This window comes from Diadema setosum, chromosome 11, assembly GCF_964275005.1.
Source record: "Diadema setosum chromosome 11, eeDiaSeto1, whole genome shotgun sequence".
Classification (NCBI taxonomy): domain Eukaryota; kingdom Metazoa; phylum Echinodermata; class Echinoidea; order Diadematoida; family Diadematidae; genus Diadema; species Diadema setosum.
The window spans coordinates 3,170,363-3,189,756 of record NC_092695.1 but is presented as its reverse complement, the minus strand read 5'-3'; the positions used below and the strand labels follow the sequence as shown (position 1 = coordinate 3,189,756).

General features: G+C 38.0%; 1 protein-coding gene across 1 annotated transcript in view; it reads left to right on the top strand.

The window, feature by feature from the left end:
• LOC140235219 (sushi, von Willebrand factor type A, EGF and pentraxin domain-containing protein 1-like) overlaps positions 1–19,394 on the top strand; it is a 56,162-nt gene that overhangs the window by 23,604 nt on the left and 13,164 nt on the right. Inside the window, 9 exon segments of the mRNA XM_072315252.1 lie at positions 659–820; positions 1,210–1,464; positions 1,783–1,937; positions 2,505–2,784; positions 3,331–3,601; positions 4,208–4,418; positions 5,145–5,295; positions 6,040–6,141; positions 6,144–6,191. Coding sequence (XP_072171353.1) covers positions 659–820; positions 1,210–1,464; positions 1,783–1,937; positions 2,505–2,784; positions 3,331–3,601; positions 4,208–4,418; positions 5,145–5,295; positions 6,040–6,141; positions 6,144–6,191 — 1,635 coding nt within the window.

Below are 19,394 nucleotides of genomic sequence, written 5' to 3'. Positions count from 1 at the left end.
ATGAAGTATACTTAAATAACAAAAAAAAAAAAACAAACAACAACTATAACTAGTAGTAGACCAGTTGGGAGTAGACTAGTTGGCAGTAGACGAGTTGGCAGTAGACGAGTTGGGTGTAGACCAGTTTGGAGTAGACGAGTTGGGTGTAGACCAGTTGGGTGTAGACCAGTTGAGAGTAGTCGAGTTGGGTGTAGACCAGTTGGGTGTAGACCAGTTGGGAGTAGACCAATTGGGAGTAGACGAGTTGGGAGTAGACCAGTTGGCAGTAGACCAGTTGGGAGTAGACTGACTGGTTATTAGACTAGTTGAGTATTAGACAAGGTGGTTGTAGACCAATTGGCTATTAGACAAAATGAGCTGTAGACTACTTGTATTTTATTCATAGACCTAATGATTAATAGACGAAATGGTCAATAGGATTAATGGGTGTTAGACGAAATGTGACTTAGACAAATTGGACATTAGATAAAATGGCTAGTAGACGAAATGACAATTAGACTAATTGGCATTTAGACGAAATGGTTGGTAGACGAGTTGGTAGTAGACGAAGTGAGTTTAGACGAGATGGCATTAGACTAGGTGGACAGTGGACAAGGTGGTTGTAGACGAGGTGCCAGTTAACCCTATAATGTGTCCATATATGGTGATCTTTCGACAGATCCATGTCCGAAGGGTTACGCGTCTTACACCGGATTCAAACCATGCACACCGTGTCCACGGGGATTCTACCAGCCGGATATCCAACAATCCCAGTGCATCATTTGTCCCGAGGGAATGTATACACATGAGACTGGTGCGCACGCCATTGAATACTGTCAAGGTGAGCTCCTGAGGAGACATTCCAATCATGTCGGAATGAATGGTTGCAGTGAGAACGAAAGAGCATAAAATGATGGGGGAGGAGGATGGGGATAGAAAAATGACTGAGAAAAACGTTACTATAATGAATCCAAATTAAGACGAAATGTAGACTTAGGCTATAAGCCTATACTGTTACATCTCAATCCGAATCAAATTAAGAACAGACTTCGTTTGAAATATCTGCTCCTGGTCTTACAGAGCCTACTCTTTCCACATTTTCTATTAAACATGCTAATAAAGACCCGCTCCCTCCTCCTCCTCCGATCCCCCCCCCCCTTCTCTCTCTCTCTCTCTCTCTCTCTCTCTCTCTCAATCTATCTTTCTGGTTCGTACGCTTTTGGTATACAGTGATCGATGAATGTGAATTGAACCAACCATGTGGTCCCGGATCGACCTGCGTGGACCTTACTCATGGCTATCGCTGCGACTGTGCACCTGGATACGCGGGCGAGCACTGCGACGTTGACATCGACGAATGCAGCAACAACGACGCTTGCCTGAACGGTGGCCGTTGCGAGGACCTCGTGGGGGGCTATCAGTGTGAATGTCCGACGGGGTACGCAGGGGCCAACTGCCAGATAAACGTTGACGACTGCATAGATGGTAGGTGATGACGATGATTTGTGTCGTTGAATGACTTACAAAACAAACAATAAAAGAATCGTTCACAAGCCTTTCTCATGACTTCGAAAACGTGTGTCGTTGACAGAAGCGCAGCTAGTGTCCTTGATCGTACAGTTTTTCACTCTTCAATGCAAGCTTCGTCAGCTGTTCGTGTTTAACTTTGTTGTAATCCTCGCAACGATAGGTCCAGTGGAAGGTATCTAGGCATATTCCGTTATCTTCACTCATGCAGGTGAGTTAGTAAGATATTATTCTGCAAATGCATTAAATGGGTTTATTACATCAATTCTACTGCAGCCGACTGTCGCTTTGGCGCTACATGCATCGATGGCCTGAACTCCTACACATGTCAGTGTCAAGACGGTTTTGCAGGAGAACACTGCGAGATTAACCTGTACGACTGCGCATCGAATCCTTGTCAGAATGGTGCATCCTGTATAGATCTGCAGTCGGTAAGCACGTTGATCGTTACCTGCTATTCCCACTCCCGTTTGTCATCCGTTCGGAAATGGTTTCCCCTCTGTATCCTATCCTGACATTACCAATGTGCATTAATGAATGTATTCATACACTTGTCTTTTTCAATGCAATATTTTATTTTTTCATTCATTCCTCTTTTTTCCATCCAAAAAACACTGTTTAAAAAAGCCACATGTATCTTACTGAGACACCTGTCACATAATCCGCTCTCACAATGACCATGTACTTACATTTGTAAATAGGTATCTGCAGAGCTCCCTGGAATTGATGATAATGTGATAACCATTAATTCACAAATGATTGGGCATGGCACACAGTGTGAGAAATGATGGGTGTGTGTTGATGAAATAAGAAAGTCGGTCTTCTGGACAGAAAAGATTATTGTGTAGGATGAAAAAAGTGTCCAAAAGGTTCCGAGAACGTGAGCTGTTCAATAATATCCCTGTCTAGCCAGCAATTTCAGGCTTAATGAAGTGAACATTCTTCTACGCCCATTGTCTATGCCACTTCATCCACATTCTCCGTCGTCATGGTTACAGGATTTCTCCTGCTGCTGTCTCCAGGGATACACTGGTCATTTTTGCGAGGAGATAAAGGACTACTGTGCTTCAGCTCCGTGTTACGGGGGTGCCACCTGTTCCTCTACCACCACTAACTACGAATGCGCCTGTCCACCAGGTTTCACTGGTCGCGACTGCGATGTTGACATCGATGAATGCAATGCCGTCAGTTGCGAAAATGGCGGCACTTGCAAAGATCTCATCAACGGATTTCAATGCACTTGTCCTCTCGGTTTCATCGGAGAGCAATGTGAACAAGGTATACTTCGGCATCACCATTCGTCACGTCCTGAGAAGTTACTCGAAATATCATTCAGTTGTGTTCTAAACCCTGTCATGCACATTCAACAAAACTTATTTAGTGTAATATATCATTTTTTCGTGTTTTTTTTTTTAGATCTTTGACGTAACAACTTATTCGATGTGCTGATCTCCAAGGTTTGACATCATAATCTCTACCAATCTGTATCAGAAAGGAATTCAGAATTCAGTGTAATAACCTGAAAAATGTTCACTTGTCAAAATTTTTATCGCGATATGTATTGAAGGAATGGGGGCAATATATTGTTGTTTCTTCATTTCCTAATGTTATATTGGAAACACGTCTGATGGTATTTTAAAGACCCTAGAAATCCATTACAGCAGTAAAATCGTATCATATGTCAACCGGGATTACTTTTGTTTCCGATATGTGCATTGACAGTTTTTATAAGTAATGATTGACAGTTTTGATACGTTCATATGAGGAAGTACTCCATGTTTGAGCTATTTGTTTGTTGGTTTATTTTGTGCGTCTTGTCTGTAGTGCTGTCGTCGGATTTCGATCTTCCGTTTCCGTCGGCCAGAACGACAGATCGAGCCGAATTAGAGGGCGTCCTACCAGATCTCTTCGAATTCACTCTCTCTTTCTGGATGACAACGTCCGACCAAGAGAACTACGGCACTCCAGTTTCCTACGCAGTGAGAGGTCAAAACGATGAGGAAGATATGGACAACGCCCTCACGCTTCAAGATTATAACAACCTCGTTCTCTTCGTGAATGGCGAGGCAGCTTTCACGTATGTACAAGCAAATAGGTGAGTGCAAGTTCTTCAATATACACTATCAAAATGAATCCTATAAGTGCCCGAAAAGTGAGAGTGATCCTTTTTTTTTTTTGGTATGATTTCAGTCGGCAGTGAGCACAAAATTATTGCTTCATTTGTCATTAAGTCATTAAATGACTTCACTTTTTGACTGCAGCATGGTCTTCATATTGTGTGTATGGAATTGTTCTTACCTTATTCAATTGTTAAATAGATCCACAGAAAAGCATGTTCGAAATGGCGCTACCAGGAGTTATATCAAATGACATAATGGTCGAGATAGGTTCTACGTTTTAACTCAACATTTTGTTTAAGTTTTGTTTATATAATCAAGCAGGACGCTTTTCTCTGTTGGTGTCAGTCAAACTTGTGGTGATTTGGGTCAATTTATTGATCAAAGCACACTCATTAAGAAGGTGTTCCCGCTGGTAGAAGTGATAGTGGGCTGAAGCCAGATATTTCAGTGTCATTGGCAGATTTTTCGGGGGGAGGGGGGACACGAAGCCGTTCGTCGAGTAGCTGTGCGCCAAACCATTTCGATGTTTTCTAACCAAACCCAAATTCAACTTCGAAGTCATATATTATTTCTTTTCTCAGAGACAGCAACTGGCGCTTCATAACAGTGACGTGGAGCAGCGAGACGGGGGTGTGGGCAATCTACGTCGACGGACGCCGAGAAAATTCAGGTTCGGATTTGTCCCGCGGGAACCTGATCAGGGGGCGGGGCATGTTTGTGGTTGGCCAGGAGCAGGATAGCTACGCGGGATCCTATGTCTCGAGGGAATCCTTCATCGGGACAATAACACAGGTCAGGAAAATGCGTGTGTGACATCAATTTCTTATCCAAAGGTGTGTGTGTGTGTGTGTGTGTGTGTATGTGTGTGTGTGTGTGATATTTGTGCACATTTGACTATCGGAGCAGAAAGGGTTACTAAGATCTACCAACTGTCTACTGATTTCATTGTGCAGTGATTGCAGTTACTATAGCTACAAAACGAAATCTTGCGACAGATTTGTTAAAACTGCCCTTTCTTTGCTAAGGTAGTTGACAATGGTTGATGGAACGAAATCATTTTTAAGGTGAACAGGCTGAGCAGTCTTGGTTCTACACTTTGCGTGATAGTCTAACCTAGCTAATATCTGGTTCTCTTTTCATTTATCCCATGTAAAGTCATTTACTTTGCGTGATAGTCTAACCTAGCTAATATCTGGTTCTCTTTTCATTTATCCCATGTAAAGTCATTTTTACTAAAGCTCATAAAGCTGACCTACAAGGTATCAACAGACAAATTTTTATCTACTATGAAGAGAAAATGAATAGATGATGGAATGCATTCCTCAAACGAATAACTAAGTCGGTCGATTTTTGTTTTCAGTGCTCAGAAAATAGTTCACTTCAGGAAACCATAGGTTCAAACCAAGGCGGTGGGTGAGTTTGCAATCTGTTTTGATTTATGAGATGAACATCTCATTCGAATAATTATATCACTTCGGCTGAATTCAGGAAACTTTTGATCTGATGTGTTACTTTCAGGTGAATGTGTGGGATTACGCGATGAATCCGGACGAGATTTTGGACGTACATGCATCGTGCACGCACTCTGGCAACGCCATTTCATGGTCTCGGTTGTCTACAGGGATTCAGGGTCAAATCACAGCGCGCACTCCGTCCGTGCGATGCGGTGGTAAGTTTGGGCTGTGCTGCAGATCAATTTAGATTGTATGATTTCAAATACTTAAGCTACGGTTTTTTTTTTTTTTTTTGGTTGTTTTTTGCGGCAGAGGGTCTATATGGAGTATTTTCACTTCAATCATTAATTGATACATGTATATAATTATACACTGTGATAGGCCCTATGTCCAGATGAAATGAAATTGGAATTAGGGTCTAATGTACCATGAATTATACTATAAGAGAGTTCAAAGAAATCTAAATACAGGTCGCATAGAATTTAATGTGACCATCTTAAAGACAGCAAGTAACATCATTTAACAGAGAATATGTCTAAACATCTTAGACTTAAACTTGGAATTAAGTAAAACAAATTTCTGCTTATAGCCCTCATCAGCAGCGAATTAATTGATTCTTAACAGAAGTAGCAACTACAAAACTAAGATCGATTTTTTTTTTCTTTAAATAACTTTGATAGTTTTTGTTAATGATTCCTTTGAAAACACAAGCACGCAAAAAGGGGAAAAACTTCACGAAACATCATTGCTCATTTCTTTTCCACTTGAAGACGTCGGAGGCAACGTTGGAATACGGATAATCTCATCCAAATCTGACAAGTGGACGTCGGATGATAAATATTATGACATTGTAACTTTGTGCAGTCAACACGATGTAATTATGCTAGTAATTAGATGGACATTCCAATGTGGCTTATCAATCAATTATTGATTCGTTGTTGTCCTTTTTGTTGCGGTAGCAATCGACATGTGTGACGCATCATACTGCATGAACGGAGGAGCCTGTGTGGAGAATCAATCCGGACGTTTCTGCGTGTGCTCTCAGGGATGGTATGGTCCGCGAGCTGCATGGGACAAAACGGTGTTTGCGCATGCCCGATAGGAGTAAGAGGTAGATTATGAGGTGCTCCTCAAAATGGACATTGACGTATTTACTTTTATTAGGTGATCCGAGTATCCTCTCGGATCACCTATTGTATCTGTACGGATTCTTTCTTCTTTAGGTGATCCGAGTATCCTCTCGGATCACCTATTGTATCTGTACGGATTCTTTCTTCTTCTTCTTCTTCTTCTTCTTTATTTCTTTCTCCTCAAATGTTGTGCAGCGGTTAACTCAAAAAGTCATTCACCTATCACTTCTAAACTGATACCATATATGTATCACGTCATAAGGACGACAGATCTAATGTATCACTGTGATCAGTCAACCATGACGTCACTATGACGTCATTATCTGAAAACACGTTCACATTCGTATCTCATTAATGGAATGGATTTTCTCAATGAAATTTACATATCATATAGTTCAAGTCAAGTTCTATTGATATATTTCATAAAATTTAGTCAAGTTCATAGTAAACGAGCGCGTACGCGCGCGTTGAAATTTTAAAATGCTCCAAACGAGCTCAAAATTGTTTTGCACACGTTTCAGGTCATTTGGAGTATTTCAGAAAAAATCGACGGACGCGTACGCGCGCGCGCATATACGCACGCACAGCTCATATGCAATAGAAATTTCCCGTTTTTTTACACGTATCGGATGTCTGAAATGTCAAGGAATGTTTCTACCAAGTTTCAAGTCAATCCGACTCAATATGACGTCATACGGGCCCGTCAAAGTTGAAATTCCGCGCGCGCGTCAATGGCGATATACAGTGCAACAATGCCAAAAAACCGCCAAATTTAAATCCGATTTTACTCGTCAGGATGGACGGTGACCCCCCATTTTCTTTACATAGTTTGAAAGCTGATGAGTTGTACATATCATTTCATGGGTTGGCGATACTGAAAAAATGATTAAAAGATATCAAATTTCTTAATAAAGTAAAAAAAGTAAATTTTCAAAATGACATCATCAAAATTCAAGTTCACTCGAGCGTATCTCACTTATCCTTTGCCGATTTTCACCTAACTTTCAGTATGTTGTAGCTTATTTAATGTTCTTTCATATTTATAATTACAAAATTTTGATTGGATGACGTCATCACCTCGTAAAAATGGATTGAAAGTATCCTTGTAAAATATGACCAGTTTACGTGTTATTTCTATGGGAGAGCAGTTTTTCTGGAAGTGAAAATTGACATGACTATCTTTTTCGAGCGCTAGCTCACTTATGCTTCGGTGAATTTTTACCAGATTTTAATATGTTGTAGCTGAGACTTTGGGCTATCGTAAATGTGCCCTTCGTTTTTTCATATGATGTCGGGATCACGTCAAAAAACTTACTTGGAATTATAGTTTATCTTCGATGTATTGAAATATTTCTTTCTTTTTGCAACGTTATGTGCAATAACTCAAGAAAAACATACCCTATCACCACCATATTTTGCACATGTTTAGTTCATGTCACGAACATTATTTCATAAACTAACAACGACTTGATCAGACGCCATCTTGGGTATGTAAATTAGGGTCAAACGTCATAGATGTTTCATCCTGTATCTTGGTGAATACATGTCCTATCTTTCCCATATTTTGCACACGTAAAGACCATGTTACAGGGATCATTTCATGAAATAACCACTTTTTGCTCAGATGCCATCTTGTCTGTGCAAAGTGGGGTCAAAGGTCATATGTACTTCTTTTTCTATTTTCGCTATGACGTGTTATCTCTATGGGAGGGAATTTTTTAGATGTGAAAATTGACATGACTCTCTTTATCGAGCACTATCTTACTTATGCTTCGGTGAATTTCTCTCAGATTTTATTATGTTGTAGCTGAGACTTTGCACTATCACGACTCGAATCATTGATTAAAAAAGAAATCGGATCACCTTAATTTGTCAGTGATGACAAATTACAATCTCTAGTTCTTCTTCTTTTTAGGTGATCCGAGTATCCTCTCGGATCACCTTCTGTATCTGTACTGAATCTTTCTTCTTTCTTTGTTTCTTTCTTTATTTCTCCTCAAAAGTTGTGCAGAGGTTAGCTCAGAAAGTGCATTGCCTCTCAATGTCAAACTTATACCATATATGTATCATGTCGCAAAGACGACAGCGCAAGTAAAATCATAGTGATCAGTTGACCGTGACGTCACTATGACGTCATTATATGAAAACACATTTTCATGCATATCTCATTAATGGAATGGAATATTTCAATGAAATTTACGTCAAATATATTTCAAGTCAAGGGAATTCTACCCATATTCTCAAAATTCATTTTTATTTCAAAACGCGCGCGTACGCGCGCGTTGAAATATTTGTATGCTCAAATCGAGCTCAAATTTTTTTTTGCACACGTTTCAGACCATTTGGAGCATTTTTTGAAAAATTGAAAAAATTGGACGGACGCGTACGCGCGCGCACATATTCGCACGCACAGCTAATATGAAATAGAAATTTTCAATTTTTTCACACGGATCGGATGTCCAAAATGTCAAGGAATATTTCTACCAAGTTTCAAGTCGATCCGATTCAATATGACGTCATACGGGCCCGTCAAATTCAAAATTCCGCGCGTGCGTCAATGGGGATACACAGTGCAACTATGCCAAAAAACCGCCAATTTTAAATCGGATTTTACTCGTCAGGATGGACGGTGACCCCCCATTTTCTTGACATATTCTAAAAGCTAATGAGTTGTACATGTCATTTCATGGGCTGGCTATGCTGACAAAATGATTAAAAGATATCAAATTTCTTAATAAAGTAAAAAAAGTAAATTTTCAAAATGACGTCATCAAATTTCAAGTTTACTCGAGCGTATCTCACTTATCCTTCGCCAATTTTCACTTAAATTTCAATATGTTGTAGCTTATGAAATGCTCTTTCATAAATGTAATTGCACAATTTTGATTAGATGACGACATCACCTCGAAAAAATGGATTAAAGGTAACCTTGTCAAATTTGACCAATTTACGTGTAATCTCTATGGGAGTGCAATTTTTATGGAAATGAAAATTGACATGACTATCTTTATCGAGCACTAGCTCACTTATGCTTCGGTGAATTTCTCTAAGATTTTAATATGTTGTAGCTGAGACGTAGGGCTATCGTTGATGTGCCCTTGGTTTTTTCATACGTTGTCGGGATCACGTGAAAAAACTTGGTTGAAATTAAAGCTTGTCTTCGATGTATTGTAATATTTCTTTCTTTTTACAACTTTATGTGCAATAACTCAAGAAAAACATAGCCTATCACCACCATATTTTGCACATGTTTAGTTCATGTCACGTACATTATTTCATAAAATAACAACTACTTGATCAGACGCCATCTTGGGTATGTAAATTAGGGTCAAACGTCATAGATGTTTCATCCTGTATCTTGGTGAATACATGTCCTATCTTTCCCATATTTTGCACACGTAAAGACCATGTTACAGGGATCATTTCATGAAATAACCACTTTTTGCTCAGATGCCATCTTGTCTGTGCAAAGTGGGGTCAAAGGTCATATGTACTTCTTTTTCTATTTTCGCTATGACGTGTTATCTCTATGGGAGGGAATTTTTTAGATGTGAAAATTGACATGACTCTCTTTATCGAGCACTATCTTACTTATGCTTCGGTGAATTTCTCTCAGATTTTATTATGTTGTAGCTGAGACTTTGCACTATCACGACTCGAATCATTGATTAAAAAAGAAATCGGATCACCTTAATTTGTCAGTGATGACAAATTACAATCTCTAGTTCTTCTTCTTTTTAGGTGATCCGAGTATCCTCTCGGATCACCTTCTGTATCTGTACTGAATCTTTCTTCTTTCTTTGTTTCTTTCTTTATTTCTCCTCAAAAGTTGTGCAGAGGTTAGCTCAGAAAGTGCATTGCCTCTCAATGTCAAACTTATACCATATATGTATCATGTCGCAAAGACGACAGCGCAAGTAAAATCATAGTGATCAGTTGACCGTGACGTCACTATGACGTCATTATATGAAAACACATTTTCATGCATATCTCATTAATGGAATGGAATATTTCAATGAAATTTACGTCAAATATATTTCAAGTCAAGGGAATTCTACCCATATTCTCAAAATTCATTTTTATTTCAAAACGCGCGCGTACGCGCGCGTTGAAATATTTGTATGCTCAAATCGAGCTCAAATTTTTTTTTGCACACGTTTCAGACCATTTGGAGCATTTTTTGAAAAATTGAAAAAATTGGACGGACGCGTACGCGCGCGCACATATTCGCACGCACAGCTAATATGAAATAGAAATTTTCAATTTTTTCACACGGATCGGATGTCCAAAATGTCAAGGAATATTTCTACCAAGTTTCAAGTCGATCCGATTCAATATGACGTCATACGGGCCCGTCAAATTCAAAATTCCGCGCGTGCGTCAATGGGGATACACAGTGCAACTATGCCAAAAAACCGCCAATTTTAAATCGGATTTTACTCGTCAGGATGGACGGTGACCCCCCATTTTCTTGACATATTCTAAAAGCTAATGAGTTGTACATGTCATTTCATGGGCTGGCTATGCTGACAAAATGATTAAAAGATATCAAATTTCTTAATAAAGTAAAAAAAGTAAATTTTCAAAATGACGTCATCAAATTTCAAGTTTACTCGAGCGTATCTCACTTATCCTTCGCCAATTTTCACCTAAATTTCAATATGTTGTAGCTTATGAAATGCTCTTTCATAAATGTAATTGCACAATTTTGATTAGATGACGACATCACCTCGAAAAAATGGATTAAAGGTAACCTTGTCAAATTTGACCAATTTACGTGTAATCTCTATGGGAGTGCAATTTTTATGGAAATGAAAATTGACATGACTATCTTTATCGAGCACTAGCTCACTTATGCTTCGGTGAATTTCTCTAAGATTTTAATATGTTGTAGCTGAGACGTAGGGCTATCGTTGATGTGCCCTTGGTTTTTTCATACGTTGTCGGGATCACGTGAAAAAACTTGGTTGAAATTAAAGCTTGTCTTCGATGTATTGTAATATTTCTTTCTTTTTACAACTTTATGTGCAATAACTCAAGAAAAACATAGCCTATCACCACCATATTTTGCACATGTTTAGTTCATGTCACGTACATTATTTCATAAAATAACAACTACTTGATCAGACGCCATCTTGGGTATGTAAATTAGGGTCAAAGGTCATAGATGTTTCATCCTGTATCTTGGTGAATACATGTCCTATTTTTCCCATATTTTGCACACGTAAAGACCATGTTACAGGGATCATTTCATGAAATAATCACTTTTTGCTCAGATGCCATCTTGTCTGTGCAAAGTGGGGTCAAAGGTCATATGTACTTCTTTTTCTATCTTCGCTATGACGTATTATCTCTATGGGAGGGAATTTTTTAGATGTGAGAATTGACATGACTCTCTTTATCGAGCACTATCTTACTTATGCTTCGGTGAATTTCTCTCAGATTTTAATATGTTGTAGCCGAGACTTGCACTATCAGGACTCGAATCATTGATTAAAAAAAAATCGGATCACCTTAATTTGTCAGTGATGACAAATTACAATCTCTAGTTCTTATTTCTCCCCAAAAGTTGTGCATCGATTAGCTCAGAAAGTCCTCTTCCTATCAATTTCAAACTTATACCATATATGTATCGTCTCCCAAAGACGGCAATCGAACTAAAATCAAAGTGATCAGTCGACCGTGACGTCACTATGACGTCATTATATGAAAACACATTCTCAATCATATCTCATTAATGGAATGGAATTTTTCAATGAAATTTACGTCACATATATTTCAAGTCAAGCGCATTCTACTCATATTCTCAAAATTCATCTATACCTTAAAACGTGCGCGTACGCGCGCGTTGAAATATTTGTATGCTCAAATCGAGCTCAAATTTTTTTTGCACACGTTTCAGACCATTTAAAGCATTTTTTGAAAAATTGAAAAAAATTTACGGACGCGTACGCGCGCGCGCATATACGCACGCACAGCTCATATGCAATAAAAATTTCCCGTTTTTTCACACTTATCGCCTGCCTGAAATGTCAGGGAATACGTCTACCAAGTTTCAAATCAATCCGACTCAATATGACGTCATACGGGCCCGCCAAAGTTGAAATTCCGCGCGCGCGTCAATGGCGACATACAGTGCAACAATGCCAAAAAACCGCCAATTTTAAATCCGATTTTACTCGTCAGGATGAATGGTGACCTCCCATTTTCTTTACATATTCTGAAAGCTGATGAGTTGGACATGTCATTTCATGGGTTGACGATGCTGGAAAAATGATTAAAAGATATCAAATTTCTTAATAAAGTAAAAAAAGTAAATTTTCAAAATGACGTCATCAAATTTCAAGTTCACTCGAGCGTATCTCACTTATCCTTTGCCAATTTACACCCAGATTTCAGTATGTTGTAGCTTATTGAATGATCTTTCATTAAAATAATTACAATATTTTGATTGGATGACGGCATCACCTCGTAAAAATGGATTAAAAGTAATATTGTCAAATTTGACCAGTTTACGTGTTATCTCTATGGGAGAGCAGTTTTTCTGGAAGTGAAAATTGACATGACTCTCTTTTTCGAGTACTAGCTCACTTATGCGTCGGTGAATTTCTCCCAGATTTTAGTATGTTGTAGCTGAGAGTTTGGGCTATCGTAAGTGTGCCCTTTATTTTTTCATACGACGTCGGCATTACGTTGAAAAACTTGGTTGAAAATGGCACGAGGCTTCGATGCAGCGTCATTTTGCTTAATACACAGGGCCTATGGAGAATGAAATAGGTCATTGCGTAGCGCATCCGACTCGTAATCCTAAGGTCCCTGGTTCGAGGCTCATCCCTGCCAATATTTAGGTGATCCGAGTATCCTCTCGGATCACCTTCTGTATCTGTACGGATTCTTTCTTCTTCTTTATTTCTTTATTTCTCCGCAAAAGTTGTGCAGAGGTTAGCTCAGAAAGTCCGCTGCCTATCAATTTCAAAATTATACCATGCATGCATCATGTCCCAAAGACGGCAAATCTAATGTATCATTGTGATCAGTCGACCGTGACGTCACTATGACGTCATTATGTGAAAACACATTCTCAATCATATCTCATTAATGGAATGAAGTTTTTCAATGAAATTTACGTCACATATATTTCAAGTTATGCGCATTCTATTCATGTTCTCAAAATTCATATTTTCTCTTAAAACGTGCGCGTACGCGCGCGTTGAAATATTTGTATGCTCCAATCGAGCTCAAAATTTTTTTGCACACGTTTCAGACCATTTGGAGCATTTTTTGAAAAATTGAAAAAATCTTACGGACGCCTACGCGCGCGCGCATATACGCACGCACAGCTCATATGCAATTGAAATTTCAAGTTTTTTCACTTTGATCGGATGTCTGAAATGTCAAGGAATACTTATACCAAGTTTCAAGTCAATCCGACTCAATATGACGTCATACGGGCCCGTCAAAGTTGAAATTCCGCGCGCGCGTCAATGGCGATATACAGTGCAACAATGCCAGAAAACCGCCAATTTTAAATCCGATTTTACTCGTCAGGATGAACGGTGACCCCCCATTTTCTTTACGTATTTTGAAAGCTGATGAGTTGCACATGTTATTTCATGGGGCGGCAATGCTGGCAAAATGATTAAAAGATATCAAATTTCTTAATAACGTAAAAAAAGTAAGTTTTCAAAATGACGTCATCAAATTTCAAGTTTACTCGAGCGTATCTCACTTATCCTTTGCCAATTTTCACCCAGTTTTCAGTATGTTGTAGCTTTTTAAATTTACTTTCATATTTTTAACTACAAAATTTTGATTGGATGACGTCATCACCTCATAAAAATGGATTGAAAGTATCCTTGTAAAATTTGACCAGTTTACGTGTTATCTCTATGGGAGTGCAGTTTTTCTGGAAATGAAAACTGACCTGACGGTCTTTATCGAGCACTAGCTCACTTACCCTTCGGTAAATTTCGCCCAGATTTTAATATGTTGTAGCTGAGGCTTTGCGCTAGCGTCAGTGTGCCCTTAGTTTTTTCATACGATGTCGGGATCACGTCAAAAATTTTGGTTGAATTTCAGGCTTATCTTCAATGTATTGAGATATTTCTTTCTTTCTGCAACTTTCTTTGCAATAACTCAAGAAAAACGGCCTCTATCACTTCCATATTTTGCACATGTTTAGTTCATGTCACGTAAATTATTTCATAAAATAACAACTTCTTGATCGGACACCATCTTGGGTATGTAAATTAGGGTCAAAGGTCATAAGTGTTTCATCCTGTATCTTAGTGAATACATGTCCTATCTTTCCCATATTTTGCACACGCAAAGACCATGTTACACGGATCATTTCACAAAATAACTACTTGTTACTCAGATGCCATCTTGTCTGTGCAAATTGAGGTCAAAGGTCATATGTACTTCTTTTTGTACTTTCGTCATGACGTGTTATCTCTATGGGAGGGAATTTTTTTTTTAATGTGAAAATTGACATGATTGTCTTTATCGAGCACTAGCTCACTTACCCCTAAGTGAATTTCTCCCAGATTTTAATATGTTGTAGCTGAGACTTTGCGCTATCGTTAAGTTGCCCATGGTTTTTTCATACAATGTCGGGAACACGATAAAAAACTTGGTTGAAATTAAAGCTTATCTTCTATGTATTGAGATATTTCTTTTTTTTCTACAACTTTCTTTGCAATAACTCAAGAAAAACACGCCCTATCACCCCCATATTTTGCACATGTTTAGTTCATGTCACGTAAATTATTTCATAAAATAACAACTACTAGATCGGACAACATTTTGGGTATGTAAATTAGGGTCAAAGGTCATAAATGTTTCATCTTGTATCTTGGTGAATACCTGTCCTATCTTTCCCATATTTTTCACACGTATAGACGATGTTGCGAGAATCATTTCACAAAATAACCACTATTTCATCAGCAATCTTGGGAGTGCAAAGGTGGGTCAAAGGTCATATGTACTTGTTGCTGTTTCTTCGTTATAGTGTATACAGAATTTGGTACCAAACATGGCAGATATGACTCTCTTTGCTAAATGAGAATTCAAACATCACACGGCCAATGTCTCTAAACACATGACACATGACACTTGTATGGTCATGCCTATTGCGATCAGGACTCGAATCATTGATTAAAAAAAAATCGGATCACCTTAATTTGTCAGTGATGACAAATTACAATCTCTAGTTTTTTTTTATTTTTTTAAACACTTTTTTCTTCTTTTTCTTTAGTTAATCTTAATTTCCCTTTCTTTACTTTATCTTTTTCTGATTTTGTTTTATGCTTCTCCTTCAAATTTCTATAAAATAACAATTTTTCTTTATTTTTCTTTCTTTCTACTACTTTCTGTGCAATAGATGAACAACAACAATGGCTACTAATCCCATATTTTGCACATGTGTAGTACATGTCACGTACATTATTTCATAAAATAACAACTACTTGATCGGACACCATCTTGGGTATGTAAATTAGGGTCAAAGGTCATAAATGTTTCATCCTGTATCTTGGTGAATACATGTCCTATCTTTCCCATATTTTGCACACGCAAAGACCATGTTACAAGAATCATTTCATAAAATAATTACTTTTTGCTTAGACGCCATCTTGGGCGTGCAAAGTGAGGTCAAAGGTCAAATATACTTCATTCTGTATTTCCGTTAGTGTATACGGAATTCGGTACCAAAGATGGCAGGTCTCACTCCCTTTTCTGAATGAGAATTCAAACATCACACGGCCAATGTCCCGTCAACACAGATGAAACCTGTATGGTCATGAATATTTGGATCAGGACTCAAATCATTGATTTTCGAAGAGATCGGATCACCTAATTTGTCAGTCTTGACAAATTCCGAGTCTAGTTAGGTGATCCGAGTATCCTCTCGGATCACCTTCTGTATCTGTACTGATTCTTTATTAGGTGATCCGAGTATCCTCTCGGATCACCTTCTGTATCTGTACTGATTCTTTAATCTTCTTCTTCTTTATTTCTTTATTTCTCCCCAAAAGTTGTGCAGAGGTTAGCTCAGAAAGTACTCTGCCTATCAATTTCAAAATTATACCATGCATGCGTCATGTCCTAAAGACAACAAATCTAATGTATCATTGTGATCAGTCAACCGTGACGTCACTATGACGTCATTATATGAAAACACATTCTCAATCATATCTAATTAATGGAATGGAATTTTTCAATGAAATTTGCGTCACATATATTTCAAGTTATGCGCATGCTACTCATATTCTCAAAATTCATATTTTCTCTAAAAACGTGCGCGTACGTGCGCGTTGAAATATTTGCATACTCCAATCGAGCTCAAAATTTTTTTGCACACGTTTCAGACCATTTAAAGCATTTTTTGAAAAATTGAAAAAATTGGACGGACGCGTACGCGCGCGCACATATGCGCACGCAGAGCTCATATGTCATAGAAATTTCCCGTTTTTTCAGACTTACCGGATGCCTGAAATGTCAAGGAATATTTCTGCCAAGTTTCAAGTCAATCCGATTCAATATGACGTCATACGGGTCCGTCAAAGTTGAAATTCCGCGCGCGCGTCAATGGCGATATACAGTGCAACTATGCCAAAAAAACGCCAATTTTAAATCCGATTTTACTCGTCAGGATGGACGATGACCCCCCATTTTCTTTACATATTTTGAAAGCTGATGAGTTGTACATGTCATTTTATGGGTTGGCGATGCTGGCAAAATGATGAAAAGATATCAAATTTCTTAATAAAATAAAAAAAGTAAATTTTCACAATGACGTCATCAAATTTCAAGTTCACTCGAACGTATCCCACTAATCCTTCGCCAATTTTCATTCAGATTTCAGTATGTGGTAGCTTATTAAATGGTCTTTCATTAATATAATAACAACATTTTGATTGAATGACGGCATCCCCTCGTGAAAATGGATTGAAAGTAATCTTCTCAAATTTGACCAGTTTACGTGTTATGTCTATGGGAGTGCAGTTTTTCTGGAAATGAAAATTGACACGACTATCTTTTTCGACCACTAGCTCACTTATGCTTCGGTGAATTTCTCCCAAATTTTAATATGTTGTAGCTAAGACTTTGGGCTATCGTAAGTGTGCCCTCCATTTTTTCATACAACGTCGGCATCACGTCGAAAAACTTGGCTAAAATTTGCACTTGGCTTCGATGCAGCGTCATTTTGCTTAATACACAGGGCCTATGGAGGATGAAATAGGTCAGTGCATAGCGCATCCGACTCGTAATCCTAAGGTCCCCGGTTCGAGGCTCACCCCTGCCAATATTTTTTTTCACTTTTTTTAAACACTTTTTTTCTTCTTTTTCTTTAGTTAGTCTTATTCTCCCTTCCTTACTTTATCTTTTTCTGATTTTTTTTATGCTTCTTCAAATTTCTATAAAATAACTTCATTTTTTCTTTATTTTTCTTTTTCTGTGCAATAGATCAACAACAGCAATGGCTATCAACCCCATATTTTGCACATGTTTAGTTCGTGTCACGTACATTATTTCATGAAATAACAACTACTTGATCAGACACCATCTTGGGTATGTAAATTAGGGTCAAAGGTCATAAATGTTTCATCCTGTATCTTGGTGAATACATGTCCTATCTTTCCCATATTTTGCACACGTATAGACGATGTCACAAGAATTATTTCACAAGATAACTACTTTTTCCTCAGATGCCATCTTGGGAGTGTAAATGTGGGTCAAAGGTCATATGTACTTGTTGCTGTATTTTCATTATAGTGTATACAGATTTGGTACCAAAGATGGCAGATATGACTCCCTTTTCTAAATGAGAATCCAAACATCACACGGCCAATGTCTCTGAACACAGGTGAAACCTGCATGGTCATGCCTATTTCGATCAGGACTCGAATCCATGATTAAAAAAAAAAAATCGGATCACCTTAATTTGTCAGTGATGACAAATTACAATCTCTAGTTCTTCTTCTTTATTTCTTTATTTCTCCCCAAAAGTTGTGCAGAGGTTAGCTCAGAAAGTCCTCTGCCTATCAATTTCAAAATTATACCATATATGCATCATGTCCTAAAGACAACAAATCTAATGCATCATTGTGATCAGTTGACCGTGACGTCACTATGACGTCATTATATGAAAACACATTCTCAATCATATCTCATTAATGGAATAGAATTTTTCAATGAAATTTACGTCACATATATTTCAAATTATGCGCATTCTACTCATGTTCTCAAAATTCAATTTTCTCTTAAAACGTGCGCGTATGCGCGCGTTGAAATATTTGTATGCTCCAATCGAGCTCAAATTTTTTTTGCACACGTTTCAGATCATTTGGAACATTTTTTGTAAAATTAAAAAAATTGGACGGACGCGTACGCGCGCGCGCATATACGCACGCACAGCTCATATGCAATCGAAATTTCCAGTTTTTTCACTTTGATCCGATGTCTGAAATGTAAAGGAATATTTATACCAAGTTTCAAGTCAATCCGACTCAATATGACGTCATACGGGCCTGTCAAAGTTGAAATTCCGCGCGCGCGTCAATGGCGATATACAGTGCAACTATGCCAAAAAACTGCCAATTTTAAATCTGATTTTACTCGTCAGGATGGACGGTGACCCCCCATTTTCTTTACATATTTTGAAAGCTGATGAGTTGTACATGTCATTTCATGGGGTGGCAATACTGACAAAATGATTAAAAGATATCAAATTTCTTAATAAAGTAAAAAAAGTAAATTTTCAAAATGACGTCATCAAATTTCAAGTTTATTCGAGCGCATCTCACTAGTCCTTTGTCAATTTTCACCCAGATTTCAGTATGATGTAGCTTATTTAATGTTCTTTTAAACATAAAATTACAACATTTTGATTGGATGACGGTATCACCTCGTAAAAATGGATTGAAAGTAATCTTGTCAAATTTGACCAGTTTACGTGTTATCTCTATGGGAGTGCAGTTTTTCTGGAAATGAAAATTGACATGACTATCTTTATCGAGCACTAGCTCACTTACCCTTCGGTAAATTTCTCCCAGATTTTAATATGTTGTAGCTGAGACTTTACGCTACCGTAATGTGCCCTTTGTTTTTTCATACGATGTCGGGATCACGTCAAAAATTTTGGTTGAAATTCAGGCTTATCTTCGATGTATTGAGATATTTCT